At 48.4% G+C, this 15,654-nt stretch overlaps 1 protein-coding gene and 3 non-coding genes across 4 annotated transcripts; 3 read left to right on the plus strand and 1 right to left on the minus strand.

The window, feature by feature from the left end:
- Positions 1 to 567: 567 nt before the first annotated feature.
- On the plus strand, positions 568 to 639 carry TRNAE-UUC (transfer RNA glutamic acid (anticodon UUC)). Its single transcript has one exon. It is a non-coding gene; the product is annotated as a tRNA-Glu (tRNA).
- A 1,194-nt stretch (positions 640 to 1,833) lies between these two features.
- TRNAE-UUC (transfer RNA glutamic acid (anticodon UUC)) lies at positions 1,834 to 1,905 on the plus strand. Its single transcript has one exon. It is a non-coding gene; the product is annotated as a tRNA-Glu (tRNA).
- Positions 1,906 to 2,635: 730 nt separating this feature from the next.
- On the minus strand, positions 2,636 to 2,707 carry TRNAE-UUC (transfer RNA glutamic acid (anticodon UUC)). The gene has a single exon. It is a non-coding gene; the product is annotated as a tRNA-Glu (tRNA).
- Positions 2,708 to 4,952: 2,245 nt separating this feature from the next.
- Positions 4,953 to 15,410, plus strand: LOC129346257 (adiponectin receptor protein 1-like). Its single transcript, XM_055003595.1, has 7 exons — positions 4,953 to 5,051; positions 5,838 to 5,996; positions 9,350 to 9,521; positions 10,711 to 10,897; positions 13,194 to 13,381; positions 13,828 to 14,021; positions 15,282 to 15,410. The coding sequence occupies exons 1-7, from the start codon at positions 4,953 to 4,955 to the stop codon at positions 15,408 to 15,410; spliced, it is 1,128 nt and encodes a 375-aa protein (XP_054859570.1).
- Positions 15,411 to 15,654: the final 244 nt, after the last annotated feature.

Below are 15,654 nucleotides of genomic sequence, written 5' to 3' on the forward strand. Positions count from 1 at the left end.
TTTACTATTTTTCCACTAGATGGCACACTTGAATTATTTTAGGCTGTATCTGTCCCCTGAATCTGGCAGAGTCAATAGGAACAGCAGAGATTAAAGGGTGTTAATGGCTGTTTAAAGCAAAATAACTTTGTAAATTACAATACCCTTCCGGGTCGAGGGGGAAGAAGTAACAAGGCGCGAGGCTATAGTGATCTGGTGTTTTCTCTCTTTGAGACTCTCCTACTGTGGTCCAATTCTTTTGATTATTATTTTTTCTTCCAGTTATTTAACCAAAGACGTTAAAGACTGAAATGGTCAAAAGTGAATGGCAGCAGGAAGCAAAATCAGAGAGAGAAAGATAAAGGATCTAAAAAGGGGTACATACCATTGGATACATGTTGGAGGTTATTACAGCTTTAACAGTAAGAGCAACTCATATACAAAGAAGGTCTCTGGGCAACTTACTTAGGCTTGAAACAGCATGGCTATAGCAAAGCTAAGGCGTCATTGAACCAGTCTGACAAATGGGCACAATTCTCAAGCTGCTTTCTGTAGACTCAGTTTAAAGAATCTTTTGATGCAGCTGTTTCCCATATGGTCTAGCGGTTAGGATTCCTGGTTTTCACCCAGGCGGCCCGGGTTCGACTCCCGGTATGGGAAAAAAGGGCTGCTTTTATGTTCTGGAAAGTGAGTCGCAATCATGTCGTTTGGAAACCTCACTAGCTAGCACTCAAGTACTGCAGTAACTCTTTTCCTTCCAAGGGAATGAAGAAGAAATGCTTAGGGCAGGAGATTGCACTTTGAACTTCTCTGCGACAACTGTTGACAACATGTTCACACCATCCATTTCTAATAAAGACAATGGAGACAGAGGGAAACTTGGTTTTCTGTTTTGCAGCTTGAGTTGGGGAGGCATGAAGCAAAATGAAATTGCACAAAGGGAAGTGAGGATCCATGCTCTCCAAACATCCAGTGGGTAATCTTCTTCCTGAGAAGGATCCCGGCCCAGGAGTTCCGACACAGGGAACGCTCGAGTTCATCGTTTATTTGTCCTGGGAATGAACTTTCATTCTTTCTTATTGAAAGGCGCACTTCCTTGATCATTCACTAGATGGCAGACTTGAGCTACTTCATGCCCGGATCAGTATTTGCAAACTGGGCTAGAGGGGTTCGATTTCGGCTCTCAGATTGCAAATAAAACCACCACCCCCTTCCCCACTTTGATCCTTCACTATTGCAAGGAGGGAGACAAGATGCACGAAAAGATGGGATCATTTGTAAGGTAGAGGGGGTCTCTGCCAACAGGCTCAGAGTGGGGGGGGGGGGGGTGAAGTCCTTATCCCTGATCAGGAAAAGACGAAGGTCTGGTTTAAAGGAGTCTGTTCCAGGGCTGGTGCAATTTGGCAACGACGAAGCAATTCGAGGAAGCTCTTTCTGGACCCACCGTTTAGGTCTTTGTCTTCCTCTTTGAGCTGACCCCCCACTTCCCTTGCCAGGGTTCCTAACGCTGTAAAATAAATCAATATTCATGAAATACAGAGAGCAAGATCCAGAGGAGATAGCCGTGTTAGTCTGTAGTAGCAAAATAGAAAAGAGTCCAGCAGCACCTTTAAGACTCACCAACTTTACTATAGCATAAGCTTTCGAGAATCGCAGTTCTCTTCGGTGGATGCATTGTCAGCTTTCGAGAACCACAGCTCTCTTCGTCAGATGCAAGAGTTCCCATTGGTGAGTTTCAAAGGGGTGAAATGGACCGGCTGAAAGTGCAGTTCCTCCAAGCGACAGGAAGTGGCGAGAGTGAGCTGCTTGTTCTTCAATTGGCTCACGCAGGGACAGGAACAGTTTTCTGTCTTCTCCCATATGGTCTAGCGGTTAGGATTCCTGGTTTTCACCCAGGCGGCCCGGGTTCGACTCCCGGTATGGGAAAAGTGCCTTTTTTTGCTTTCCAGAATTGTGCCAAGTAATTATGTATCTGCTCCAAAGCTGCTTTTTAAAAAAACGGACAAGGTGTCTACAAGTAACTAAAAGAGTAAAAGAATGGCTGCGCCCAGCAAGTCCGGGACAATTCATGCTTTATTGCAAATGAGCAGAGGAGGACTCTGTCTCTTTAAATCAATCGTGATCCTTCGAGAATCGGCTCGTTTTCATTTTATTTGCACATGCAAATAAAAGAAAACAAGCTAAAGACCCTTCCGCTCCCCACCCCACCCCCACATCCCCACTTTGATCCTTCATTGTTGCAAGGAAAAATCAAGATGAACCACAAAAAATGTGATTATTGTAAGATTATTGCCTAGGAAATGACAGTTTTCTCACTAAACATCCTACGTGTTGTTCGTTATTGTATTTTGCTCAGTGAATATCCTAGCTGTTTATATTGTATTTCAGTTGCACTATGTAATCCTCTGGGTCTCAGTGAGAAAGGTGGACTTACTATTACCATTATTATTTCCATTGCCTAGGAAATGGGCCAAACTTTATTCTAGCCCCCAGGAGAAAGGAGACTTTCCACTCCAATCCAGAAACGTGCATAACTGCAAAAAAGGAACACAACAGGCTGCAATGATGTGTTTTGATTCCGTCCTGTTAATCCTTCTTGCATTGAAGAGCTGCGATTCTCTTTTGGGGAGAAGAAACTTTACAAAAAGGGTGTAAATTCCCATACCGGGAGTCGAACCCGGGCCGCCTGGGTGAAAACCAGGAATCCTAACCGCTAGACCATATGGGAACTTCTTAGTTACTGTTTTCTGAGCTGGCACTCATTTCAAAGCATTAATGTGCCACCTGGTGGCTGCAAGAGAGAGTTGAAGGTTTCTTTGATTGACGTTGCAAATCTACAGTGTGGACCTTTGCACCATTTCTCCACCCCACACACACTCCGAAGAGCACAACCAAGCCCCACATCTTCGCACAAGCTCACATGTCCCTCTGTGCAGATGTGGCCCACAAAGATGGATGCGCCACTCGCCTCCTACAGTTTCCCGCATTACCAATTGCATTGCCTCTGCACACAGGCCGCTGTGTACTGCGCCACTTCGTGCATAGGACAGTTTGCACAAAGCATTCAGGGACACACACGCTGTTCCCCTGACCGAGATCTGATAGGGTTGCCAGCTCCAAGTTGGGAAATTCCTGGAGATCTGGGGGGCGAAACCTGGGGAAACTTGGATAAAGTGGGGTTTGGGGAGGGAAAGGACCTTGGCATGGCATAATTCCATAGAGTCCACCCCCCCAAAGTAGCCATTTTCTCCAGGTGAACTGATCTCTGTGGCCTCTCCAGCCACTACCTGGAGGCTGGCAACCCTAGATGCACAAGATTTGCTTGTGTGTTGCAAGCTGGCAGTGATGTTTGTGAGACATGCACAAGATTTGCTTGTGTGTTGCAAGCTGGCAGTGATGTTTGTGAGACATGCACAAGATTTGCTTGTGTGTTGCAAGCTGGCAGTGATGTTTGTGAGACATGCACAAGATTTGCTTGTGTGTTGCAAGCTGGCAGTGATGTTTGTGAGACATACACAAGATTTGCTTGTGTGTTGCAAGCTGGCAGTGATGTTTGTGAACGATGCACAAAATCTGAGTGTGCTATTTTGCGGGCTGGCTTTTCTCCAGCCTGCAAAACAGGTTGTGAGTGACGTTCACGAGCGATGCACAAGATCTAAGTGTGCTGTTTTGCAGTTTGCATCCTTGTTGCGTCTTCTCCCGTATTTGCCCACACTCCACCCCTATTAACCCTTTCAGCCCACCCACGCACAGAACGCATCCCTCCTTAAGCGTTGCCGTGGCAACATTTGCAAAAAAAAAAAAAAAGAGGGGGGGCAGGTGGAGGATGCGAGCACCGGCCGGAAGTTATCCCTTTCCTATGGGGAACTCTGGACCAATCCCTGCGGCAGGGGATGCGCTCCTTGCGGCAGGAAGTGATCCGGATCTGACGGGCAGGAGTCGAAGCCTATCAGAAAGGGAGGCGGGTCTTGAAAGGGGACCTGGGTCCTGATGCTGCTGCCAGGGCTCTTGGGTGAGGGAAAGAATGGAGGGACTGGGAGAGCAGAAGGGGAGGGAGGGTGATGGAGGCAGGGAGCGTGGCGAGGGGAGGGCTGGGGGCAAAAAGAGGAGGTGGTCCTCAGGGCTGGGAGGGAGCTGGGGTGGCACTGGTCTGGGTTGCAATGGGAAAGGATGGAGTCTGGAGAGAGGCAGGGACTGGCTTTGGTGGGGTTTGCTGATGGGATGTTGCAGGAATGGGTACAGAATCGGAGCCTGCGTGCTCCTAGCCTCACCCCTTGCATGCTTACCACGTTAGGCATGCGATCGTGTGAGAAGTCAACCGTGTGGTGGCATGGTTTTTATCGCACCTCCGCACCTGTTCCGAGATTCAGGGAGGCAGAGGTGCGGAACAAGTGTCCTGACCATGTGCACGGCTCACTGGCTTTCCATATGTTTATGTGCTCCCCGTGGTCAAGTGATAAGCAGAGATGAATTATCTGTTGGGGAAAGGGCATTGACAGAGAGAGCAGTGGGGTAGAATGCTATTAAGCAGGATCAAAAGATAGAGGAATGAATGCAGAAGAGGTGGAGACTAGGGAAACAATGGGAAGGAGAGAGTTTCTTAAATCTGGGGCTAGGACACACCTTAGTACACTGCAGGGTGGGGGGAACACATGTTTTGGGGGAGCGAAGCCAATATCCCTGAGGGATGGAAGCTGGTCCCCGTTCATGGTCCAGTGGGAAGGCGGAGAGGTGATTTTGAGGTGGCAGCAGCCGCAGAATTTCAGTTGGAGTCTGACTGACAGTTCACAAGATTGTGAGGAAGGGGAGAGAGGAAAGAGTTTGGGAATTCATCCCTCTTGCACACCCCTTACCTCCTCTGCTTTCTCGCAGAGGCTGAGGGGGCCATGGGTCTGCTGGCGGCGTGCAGAGGGAACTGAGCCTCTGCCTGCGAAGAGGCCTCAACTCTGTGACCCCCTCCCCCCGCCGCCATCATGGAGCCCCGGAAGGAGCGGGCTGGGTGGTGCGCAGGGTTCCGGGGGGAGGAGGCCCTGGACGAAAGGCGACCCTTGCTGCCAGACGACAGCGTCCAGGTGAGTGCAGCGCAGATTCCTCACCCTCGGCAGTGTCCTCGGTACTCTTCCCAGGAAACCACAAGCCGAATAACTGAAGCCCCAGTCTCTTCTGCGTTCCTAGCAAACAAACCCATATGGACTCTTCTAAGAGAAGAACCCTGTCAATGGAACAGGGGCATCTCTCGCTCTTTAGACGGTGGCCGCCAGCACGTGTCACTGTTCCTTCTCCTGATGAGACTACCAGAAAGGCGTGGATAGGGTTATCAGACCAACATTTCCTCCAGTCTCCCCACAGTGGGCAGCCAGATTTCCCTGAAAGTTCATAAACAGAGCGTGAAGGCCGTTTTGGCTGCCCCTTGTTCCCAGCATCTAATGCTCTGACAGCATTAGAGCTAGGCCCAGCGGGCGCCTTGAGGTGCTCTTTGACTGCAGACCAACACGGTGACCCACCTGAAACTAGTGCTCTGGAGTGTTATACCTTTAAACATGGAGGTTCCTTTTATCAATCCTCTCCAGCAGCCACTGCCCTCCACAAATTGGTCTAATCCCTTTCTAATATCCAAGACAAAGCCTGCTGGATGGCTATCTTGTCCCCCCGAGAAGGAGGTAACCCCCGTGTTCTTCCCCCTGGCCCACTTTGCATACACCGAAGGAGTACAAAGGTGTATTATATTCAGCCACCGACAACGATTTCCAGAACTGTGTGTCATAGAGAAGGAAAGCCCTAAATCCTGTTCCTTGCCTCTCCGCCTGCTTGCCCCTCTTTAGCTGACTTGCCGCGTTCTCTTTCATGGTCTCTTCCAGGATGGTGTTGAGATGGGGGTGGAGGCTACAGGCTGGGGTTCCGATGACCCTGAGCTGGAGGAAGAGGAGGAGGCGGGAGGCCCGGACCCTGTCCGGGTTCTGATGCTCCCACTTCAGGCGCATCATGCCATGGAGAAGATGGAAGAATTTGTCTTGAAGGTGAGCAGTGGGGAAGGCTCGTCCCAGGCCGAGCACCCCCGGTGAACCCCATTTGCTCTTCCTTTGTCTCTTGCCCCTCTGCCATCGTGCCACTGCCTGACGCTTGTTTTTCCTCCTGCAAAGAACTCCAGCACAATCCAAGCAGAGGCTGCACATATGTCACAAGAATGCCCCAAGGATCAGGCATTATGACTTCACCTGCTGCTCACTGTCCTCCTCAACCCCTCACCCCCCCACTTCACCAGGCCGGGAAGGCCGGCAGTCACCCAGGCTTGGGAGAAAGGCCACCCCCCCAAACAGTGTGAGAATTCATCTCAGAGAAGAGGGCCTCGTCTCTGCCATGACAAACCCGTCTGAACCAGCTTCAGGGCTGGTTCACAGAGGGGCAAGCCCAACGGGCCGTTTCACCGGGAACCAGGGAGAAGACAAGAAGCAAACCTGGAAAATCCCAGGTCCCGCTGTCTGCCACGGCAGCCCAGTGCCCGGCCAGGATCCCCTACAGGCACATGCCTGAAAAGGATCCAGGGCAGGGGAGATGAGGCCACAGCAGGGATGGTAGACGTTGAGACAGATATTGAAGTTTGGCAAGAGGAATGCTGCCAGATTCGGGCAAGTGAAACCACTGGGCTGGGGAGGGGGCTGGGGTAACCTTCTAGGAGTTTCCCAGGGTGTGGAATGCTAATGGAGGGAGGCGTCAGGATGACTCAGGGAGGCGTCCTACAGGATGGAGGGAGGCGTCCTACAGGATGGAGGGAGGCATCCTACAGGATGACTCAGCCCAAACCCACTTTCCTGAGTAGATATAAATTACCTGCCAACATCTCCACACTGTGACACAGAGATCTCTGCCTTTTGGTGCTACACCTCTGAAGATGCCAGTCCCAGCTGCTGGCGAAATGTCAGGAACTACAATGCCAAGACCACGGCAATACAGCCCGGAAAACCCACAACAACCATCTTGCTATTTTATTTTATTGGATTTGTAGTCCGCTCTCCCCACAAGTGGGCTCACAGTGGATGATAACAAGCTAAATGCATAAAGGGATAAAGCAGTCATAGCATAAAAAAAGATAAAACCATCAATAATAATATTTCCCATTAGGATTGTCAAGTCAAGGTTGGGAAATTCCTGGAGATTTGGGGAGGGCGGAGCCTGGGGAGGGCAGAGTTGGCAGATGGAAGTAACCTCAGTGATGTATAATGTCATAAAGTCCACCTTCCAAAGCAGCCATTTTCTCCAGGTGAACTGATTTCTGTGGCCTGGAGATCAGTTGCAGTTCCAGGAGATCTCCAGCTACCACCTGGAGGCTGGCAACCCTATTCCCCATGTGGCAAATGATGGACTGAGGAAAAGAGAACAGCGAGGTCTCGTACGTCCACTTAGTGAGTCTGAGACAGAGGGCCAACTTAGCCATGTTTCCCCCCTTCACATACTAAACGAGAGAAGGCTTTCAACACTGAAAGGGTGTACTGGTGAGTGGAGCCAAATCTTTGCCCACCTTGCTTCCCTCCGCTGTCTGATTTCCTCTTACCTGCTTCTGGTATCAGAGTTGGCCAAAAAGAAAATTAATGGAGGAAAGGGAACGTAAGGAAGGAGAAAACTTCGGCTCTACTCCCACACATCCTCCTTTTCATGTAAAAACAAGACCCCTACAAACGTATAAGCCACAAACATGGCTGCCTCACATGAAGTGAGATGTGAAGAGAAAAGACTTACTTTGAAACCCAACAGGATACTGGGGTTTGAGTTGGGGATTTGAAGTGGAGAACTGGGCCCAATGCTTCACTTAAGCCACCTTGCTCACCCAGACCTACCTCACAAGGCTGTTGTGAATCTGAAGTGGGAAGAAAGTGTCCTGAGGTTCTTGGAATGAGCGGGATAATGTGCTCAGAGCCAATCACTTGGAGTCACTACATGACACCATCTCGGGGATGGTCACCGTGTTGGGCTGTATCAGGCCCTTTGTGTGGACCTCTCTCTGTTTATTTTTTTAACCACCCCCTGCAATGGGTGGATTTACTAACACTATCCTTTAATAGGGCCCTGAGCTGGACAGTCCAGGTCAACCTGCTCATACCAGATTTCATGAAGCTAAGCAGGGTCAGCCTTGGTTAGTAAGTGGATGGGAGGCCTCCAACGAACACCAGGATTGCAGAGCACAGGCAATGGCAAGCCACCTCTGTTAGTCTCTTGTCATGAAAGCCCCACCAGGGGCTATCCAGGTCAGGGCGTGCTATGATAGGTAAACCACTTTAAAGCCAACAACAGTCTTTTCTTATGGCTAGTTATGATTGGAGTGTAGATATCTCCTTAGAACATTTTCACAAATTATTGATATCTGGGATTCCCCCCCACCCCTCTCCTTGCAGCTGTTGGGTAGCTTAGCTAATGCCCACCCCCTGTTGTACACTCTCTTTTGCTCTGTCAGTCTAAGCAATAACAAGAGGCTTCATTCACCCCAAGAGAAGTGTTGGAGGCTCAAACCAGGCTGACAGATGCTACCCTTCGACCTAGAAACCCTGTCCTTTAGTTCTAGGCACTGGGAGAGTAGTCGAGGTCAAAGGGACACAATTTCGACACAACCCTTATTACAAATGCAAGAGAAATAATGCTTTTTTAAAAACAAAAAATCTCCCACTACCAATCAAGTAGTGGCAGGCAACAAGGAGTGCCTCCTGCTATACAATACTACCCAGAGAGCTGCTATTTGCTAGTTGGGGGATCTTGCATATACTGGCAGCTACATGTAAACATCCTTAATTAGACTGACAAAGGCTCAGCCAGAGCCATTTCAAGTTGGGAAAACAGTGCAAGGCAGTTGAGATGCCTTAAGCCCCTTCTTCCTTCAGCACCATTGAGCTTTCAGACCGCATCTGTTGATAGGCCATGCAGGGGACTTGTATACATTATAACATGTAAATTGGCCTTCGCTGTGTTACCTCTCCCCACGCCAGCACATACAACGCAACAGCGCCTTCCTACACTTGCCACCTGGTGTTCATTGATGTTCCTACCTTCTTGTGAGTGGCCGCTTAAAAATTGTGTTGAATGTTATGCTTTTGTGTTATATTAAAGCCTGTGTGCATACATCACTAGATACTGCACTCTTGTTGCACTATAGCAGTCCTTTGCAACGGGACTGGCTCATCCGCACAGGAGAGTCCAGCTGTGAAGGAACGCCATAGCGCGACAATAGCACAATATCCAATGATGCGCAGATGCTGCCAAAGTTCAACTGTATCGACTGTGACCTCAGCACAGGGGACACAACTGGGCTCTCGTGAACTGATGGGATGGGATCCCTGGTCCTACCAGAGCCCCTCCTTCTAGCCTTTCTTTTCTCCCACTGCAGGTTTGGGAGGGCCGCTGGCGTGTCATCCCGTATGATGTCCTGCCCGATTGGTTGAAGGACAATGACTTCCTCTTACACGGACATCGGCCACCCATGCCCTCCTTCCGCGCCTGTTTCCGCAGCATTTTCCGCCTACACACTGAGACTGGCAACATCTGGACACACCTGCTTGGTCAGTTACAGGTTGCTGCTTTGCACTGGCCCCTAGGCCGTCTCCACACTTTTAAAGGGATGAATGCTGGTGATATCTCCATTTACAAAATGTTTGCCAGCCTTTTGGCTTCTGTTTTTTTGGTGCCTTTTCTGTGACCGCGGAAAGTGCGTTCCCAGAAAAGGCGGCGAAAAAACTGAAGCCAAATAGCCCGCAACCATTTTGCAAATGGAGACCTCTGGATTCCTGGGGGAAAGCCGCCAGTGTTCCATGAGTGGGCTGTCCCTTTAAGGGTGTGTGGAAACGGCCAACAAACAGTGGAGTGAGGAAGGGGGATAATCTAGATTATCCAATACACTATTCAGACTGGTACCTTCTGATTTGTTATGCTTGTAGTTTGCAAAACCCTACCACTTGTCAGGAGTAGGAGCTGATTTCTTGTTTTGGACAGGACAGAAGGAAGGAAACTTTAACCTTTTCCTCCCCTGTCTTTTTCTCCCTGGAAAGGTTGCTTTCACCTCACACTGAGGGAAAACATACAGGTACCCTTTTCCCCCATGGGTGACTTATTCCCCAGAAAGGGTTAAAGTTTTCCTCTCGTCCTCCCTCCACAATCCATTTTCCTTCTTTCTGGCCACTGAATTTGCACAGGGGGGTGGGTGGGTTGCGTAAAAGAAGCATGGGAGAAATGCAGGGCTTTTTTTTTAGCGGGAACATGGTGGAACGAAGTTCCAGCACGTCTTGAAAATACTCGGCAATAGTGCATGAAAATAATATTATTTCAAAGAATCCCGTGTGTTTCTTCCTCATTTCCCTCTTGAGAGTTTCACTACCTCTTTTCCCAGAAAAAAAAAACCCTGGAGAAATGATATTGTGTCACTGAGCCCGTAGCGCTCATTCTTAAATGTTTTTGTCCAGAAAACATTGTGAATCCTCCCTATTCACACACGCAAGACAGAACTTCTAGAGGCCAGGGGAGGGGACGGAGCCCAGATGTGTGACAACAATCACAAAGAGCACTCATATATAGGGACAAGGATTTAGCAAACAAAAGGAACAGGGGACAGAGACTTCCTAGGTAAATGGGAGTCTTTTATCAAGATAAACCCAGATACCCTAGATGAACGGAAGTCGGAATATATGGTTTGTCTGGATATGTATAGAAACAAATATCTAGTGAGCTGTAGGTATCTTTCTTCTTTCTTCCCAGGATTCCTCTTCTTCCTGGTCTTGGGCTTCGGATACATGTTCAGCCCCAACATGAAATACGTGGCCCCGATTCAGGAGCGTGTGGTCTTTGGCATGTTCTTCTTGGGAGCTATTCTTTGCCTCTGCTTCTCCTGGCTATTCCACACGGTCTACTGCCATTCTGAGAAGGTCTCTCGCACCTTCTCCAAGTGAGTGCGCTCTTCCCCCATCCCACCCACCATCTAGGTCACCTGGCAAGCAAGCAAATGTAGGCTGGCAACACCGTTCTTTTCCCATGCACCGGAAGTCCCAAGAGACTGGGAAATAATTTGCCATAGAAAAAAATAAATAGGAGTTTGTAAAGACTAGACAAAATTTATTCAAGCATCAGCTTCTATGGACTAGAGCTTTAATTCTTTACATAGATCCAGAGGAGTTAGCCGTGTTAGTCTGTAGTAGCAAAATAGTAAAGAGCCCAGTAGCACCTTTAAGAGTCTGGTAGCACCTTTAAGACTAACTAACTTTATTGTAGCATAGGCTTTCGAGAGCCGCAGCTCTCTTCATCAGATGCATGGATGCATACCTCTGACCAAGAGAGCTGTGGCTCTCGAAAGCTTATGCTACAATAAAGTTGGTTACTTATTTACATGCATGTAGTAGGTCCGGTAGGCAGACATCCGTATTATGAGGTTATGAAGCAAAAAAAAAAGAAGTAAACTGCAGAATGAAAGGAATAGGAACGAAGGGTATTGAACCTGGAAGAAAATGGGAAGTTGGAGCAATTGCTTCAAAATCATTGTTATATATTCAAACTAGCCCTGCCTCATAAGCATATGGTCAGTCACATTCTGGATTAGCTAACTTGAAGGGCAGTCCCACAAAGAGTGCATTGCAGCAGTCAAGCCTTAAGGTTACAGTAGCTCGGATCAGCATCACCAGATCAACTGAATTTAGAAAGAAGGCTAATTTCTGGACTTGGGGCCTAAAGCCTATAATATTTTAAATAAATACATGATATCTCCAGGCAAGGCAGGCAGAGTGGTGGGGCAGGAGGTCCATTTGCCTCGACGTCATGCTCAAGGGGGCTTCAAATTTAGACCCTAGTTAATTTTTTGGCATTTGGTAAATGTTATGACTTGTTTTTATGCTTATCCCTATCACAAAATGTGACACACCCTCTCAGTTTAGAGCTGCGGATGTAAGCCAAGGAGAGAGATGATTTGGTAAAAGGCATAACTTGTTAACTCATATAGGTTTTGTCACTCTTTCTTTGCTGCCTTATTTTGTTTTCGTGTAGGGTCGTATTTTATTTTTATTATTTTGATTACAGCTAGGGGGTCTCAGAGGGAGGGAAGGCGGGATGGTATAGCCCGATCTCGTTGGATCTGGGACGCTAAGCAGGGCCAGTCCTTGGATGGGTGACCACCGAAAAAGACCCTGCATAGCAAGGCACTGGCAAGCCATCTCTGTTTCTCACTTGCCTTGACAGCCCCTTGCCCCATGAGTTGGTTGCAACTTGATGGCACATGCACGCAGGGGGTCTCAGAACTTGGAACCTGAGATGGCCTGTCTCAGTGCAATCAATAGCAGCTCCACAGGTCGGTTTGGGGACATGGAAATAGCATAGCGAGTGATTTTCCCCAATGTGCCATGCAAAAAAGGGCCGGGGTGTGCATGTCTTGGGAGGCACAAAACTACCATTGCATGTCCAATACAAAACCTCTTAGCATCCACCAGGAAACAAGAGGATCTTGTAATATATAGCAAGTCTCTTAAACAACAAAATCTACAGCTTCTACCCCCCCATTCCGTGATGGTTGGATCGGAAATCTTAGTTTTTAAAAAGAAAATGGATTATTGGGATTTCAGCTTCTGCACCAGCCGTCAGACTGTGCCAGGTAAATTCTCCGGGCTACCTAATTTATTTATTTTATTTTATTTTATTTGGATTTCTACTCCGCCCTCCCCACGAAGGGCTCGGGGCGGATCACAACATATTAAAACACATCAATTTATACAGTTAAAAAACATGAATGGATTGATAAAAAACATAGTATATTATAACATATTTCACATATAAAAATATATATTCAGATATATATTTAGATGGCGGCAATCGATAGCAGCAGATACAACTCGACACGATAAGGTGGTGGACAACCTTAGTAGGGAGGGATTCAGATTATATTTTCATCATTTCCTCCATTTTTCAAACAGTGGAGGCCAAGCCTGACTTCAACCATATGCCTCGAGGAACATCTCTGTCTTATAGGCCTGGAGAAATGATAACACATCCTGCCGGGCCCTGATCTCTTTTGACAGAGCGTTCCACCAGGCTGGAGCCAGGACTGAGGAAGCCCTGGCTCTGGTTGAGGCCAGGTGGGCCTCCTTGGGGCCAGGGACCACTAATAGGTGTTTCTCTCCCGATCGGAGCATCCTCTGGGGCACATATAGGGATTGGTGGTCTCACAGATACCCTGCAATCTGCTGCATGTGTTTCTACAGATTGGATTACTCTGGAATCGCACTGCTGACCATGGGCAGTTTTGTACCCTGGCTGTATTACTCCTTCTACTGCTCGCCACAACCCCGCCTCATCTACCTCATCATCATCTGTGTGCTGGGCATCACAGCCATAATGGTGTCGCAGTGGGACCACTTTGCTACTCCACAATACCGAGCTGTCCGGGCAGGTAACCGTAGAGATGCTAACGTTTCGAATGGTTGTCGATGCACAGGTGGCTTTCCCAACCCGAATGCTAACAGAACTGCCTAAAAGAATGGGTTGTGATCTGGTTCAGATCTAATCTCAGCCACAGATTCATTTAGGTGGCTTTAAGGAAGCCAGTCTTGGGGGCTAATTCACATAATGAATGTCTACCTTGTTTATGGAAGCATAGAGGAATGATGAAGAAACGATGGAAAGACAACAAACCGAAAATGACATTTGTGAGGAAACTTGGAGAAAATCCCTCCGCAGTTCAGCATCAAAACTGTGGGGAAAACTTTGTGTAAAAAGACACTCTGTGCTCTGGTTGTGTCACTCACTTGTGAGAAGACCCTTTGTACATGCTCAGAGATGCTCTCTCCTTTATTACAGACAATAACAGTCAATGATTTCTCTTTCTTCTTTGGCCAGGAGTCTTTCTAGGCCTCGGCCTGAGTGGGTTGGTGCCCACCCTCCATTTCATGATCGCTGAGGGGTTCATCAAGGCCACGACAGTGGGACAAATTGGGTGGCTCTTCCTCATGGCTGTCCTCTACATCCTGGGGGTGGCCCTGTATGCGGCCCGCATCCCTGAACGCTTCTTCCCGGGGAAGTGTGACATATGGGTACGTATTGTTGGAAGAAGACATGGGGGTGTTGGTAATATCCTCTCCCAGGGAGCATATGTGAATTTTTGGTCTCTGTTACTTTTTGTGAAGTCCCCTCTCTCCCTCTGTGGTGAAGCTCGCTAATATCTTGCTCTTCCTTAGCCGTAATCTGGCTTGTTCTGAATTTAGCTTTGAAAATTCCTAGAGATCGGGAGCGGAGTCTGGGAAGGTGTATTCTTTGATCGCAGTTCTTCCATACACAGATTTCTCATCGAGGCCAGAATCAAAGAATATACCTTCAGGAGATTGGAAGTAATTTGCGGTACGCTCTTGAAAAAGGGACTCAGAAACAAGGAAGCAAGCCAGGCTCCAGTTTGGGTGGCATTGTGGGGACGGCATATCATGTGAGAAAAAGAAGAATAAGAAACAAATTACCACAATTCAGGAAGGAAATTATCAATAGATTTAATTGAAGACATGGCCATACGGACAATTGGTCATAGATGGATTTGACTTGTATTTATTTATGTATTTATCCAGGGCTCATTTCGAGGGGGAATGTGCAGGAACGCAGTTCCGGCAGGTCCCCAAAGAGGTGACATGACAGGTGGCCCCGCCCACCTCACTCTCAGCCATTTTGGGCCCGTTTCGGCCTGGATTGGGGCTGAAACGGCTTGGATCGGGCCTCTGACGGGTGGTGGATCACTCTCCCGCTCAGCAGTGGCCTGATCCTGACCATTTTGGGCCCCTTTTCGGCCATTTTCAGCCCCTTTTTGCCATTTTGGGCCCAATTTCGGCCCTGAATGGCCAGGATTGGGTCCAAAACAGCCAGGATAGGTGATGTCAGGGGGTGTGGCATACGCAAATCAGCTATGCTAATGACACACTTTCGGTGATGGCAAGGGGTGTGGCATATGCTAACGAGTTATGCTAATGAGTTCCTCCAGCTCTTTTTCTACGAAATGACCCCTGTATTTATTAATGTATTTATTAACACTTTGCACTTTATATTGGACACTTTAAAGCATTTGGGGAAGCTGACCACATTTACCTGTGACTAAACTGTAGCCTGTTTCAGGGTATGATTCCTGAGTGGTACATTTATTGCCTTTTGGAGCTAACTTTTTAGTAGCCAGGTAGTCACGGTGGATTTTTGCTTGCTATTCTTGTGTATTTCCGTGATCCACCTGGAGGTTGGCAACCCGATTTCGAAATCTCCGAATGGCCTTAGGCACCTGGAGCCTTGGTTTCAAATCCTGTCTTTTCTTCTCCCTCCAGTTCCACTCCCACCAGATCTTCCACGTGCTGGTGGTAGCGGCAGCCTGTGTCCATCTACATGGCGTCTCCCAGCTGCAGGCATTCCGCTCCTCGCTGGGAGGCAGCTGCACCGAGAATACTGTGCTCTGATGCCCCTCCAAGGCCAGACTGCTGTCTCCTCTCTCGGAGGCCAGGACCACCAATCACCTTGCACACTGTACGAAATACGGACCGAGAGGGTAGTGCCTGCAAAGGGCACAGCACCTGTTGAGAGATGGGGTTTTCTCCTTCTATTTCTTTCCTTTAAAAAAAAACTCTGTCGCGTCCCATGTAGTTTTGGGGGACCCCCCCTCTTCTGTCCAGCTTCAGGGCAACCGTTTTGTGTGTGTGTGAG

This window comes from Eublepharis macularius, chromosome 19 (assembly GCF_028583425.1).
Source record: "Eublepharis macularius isolate TG4126 chromosome 19, MPM_Emac_v1.0, whole genome shotgun sequence".
NCBI classification, from domain to species: Eukaryota; Metazoa; Chordata; class Lepidosauria; order Squamata; family Eublepharidae; genus Eublepharis; species Eublepharis macularius.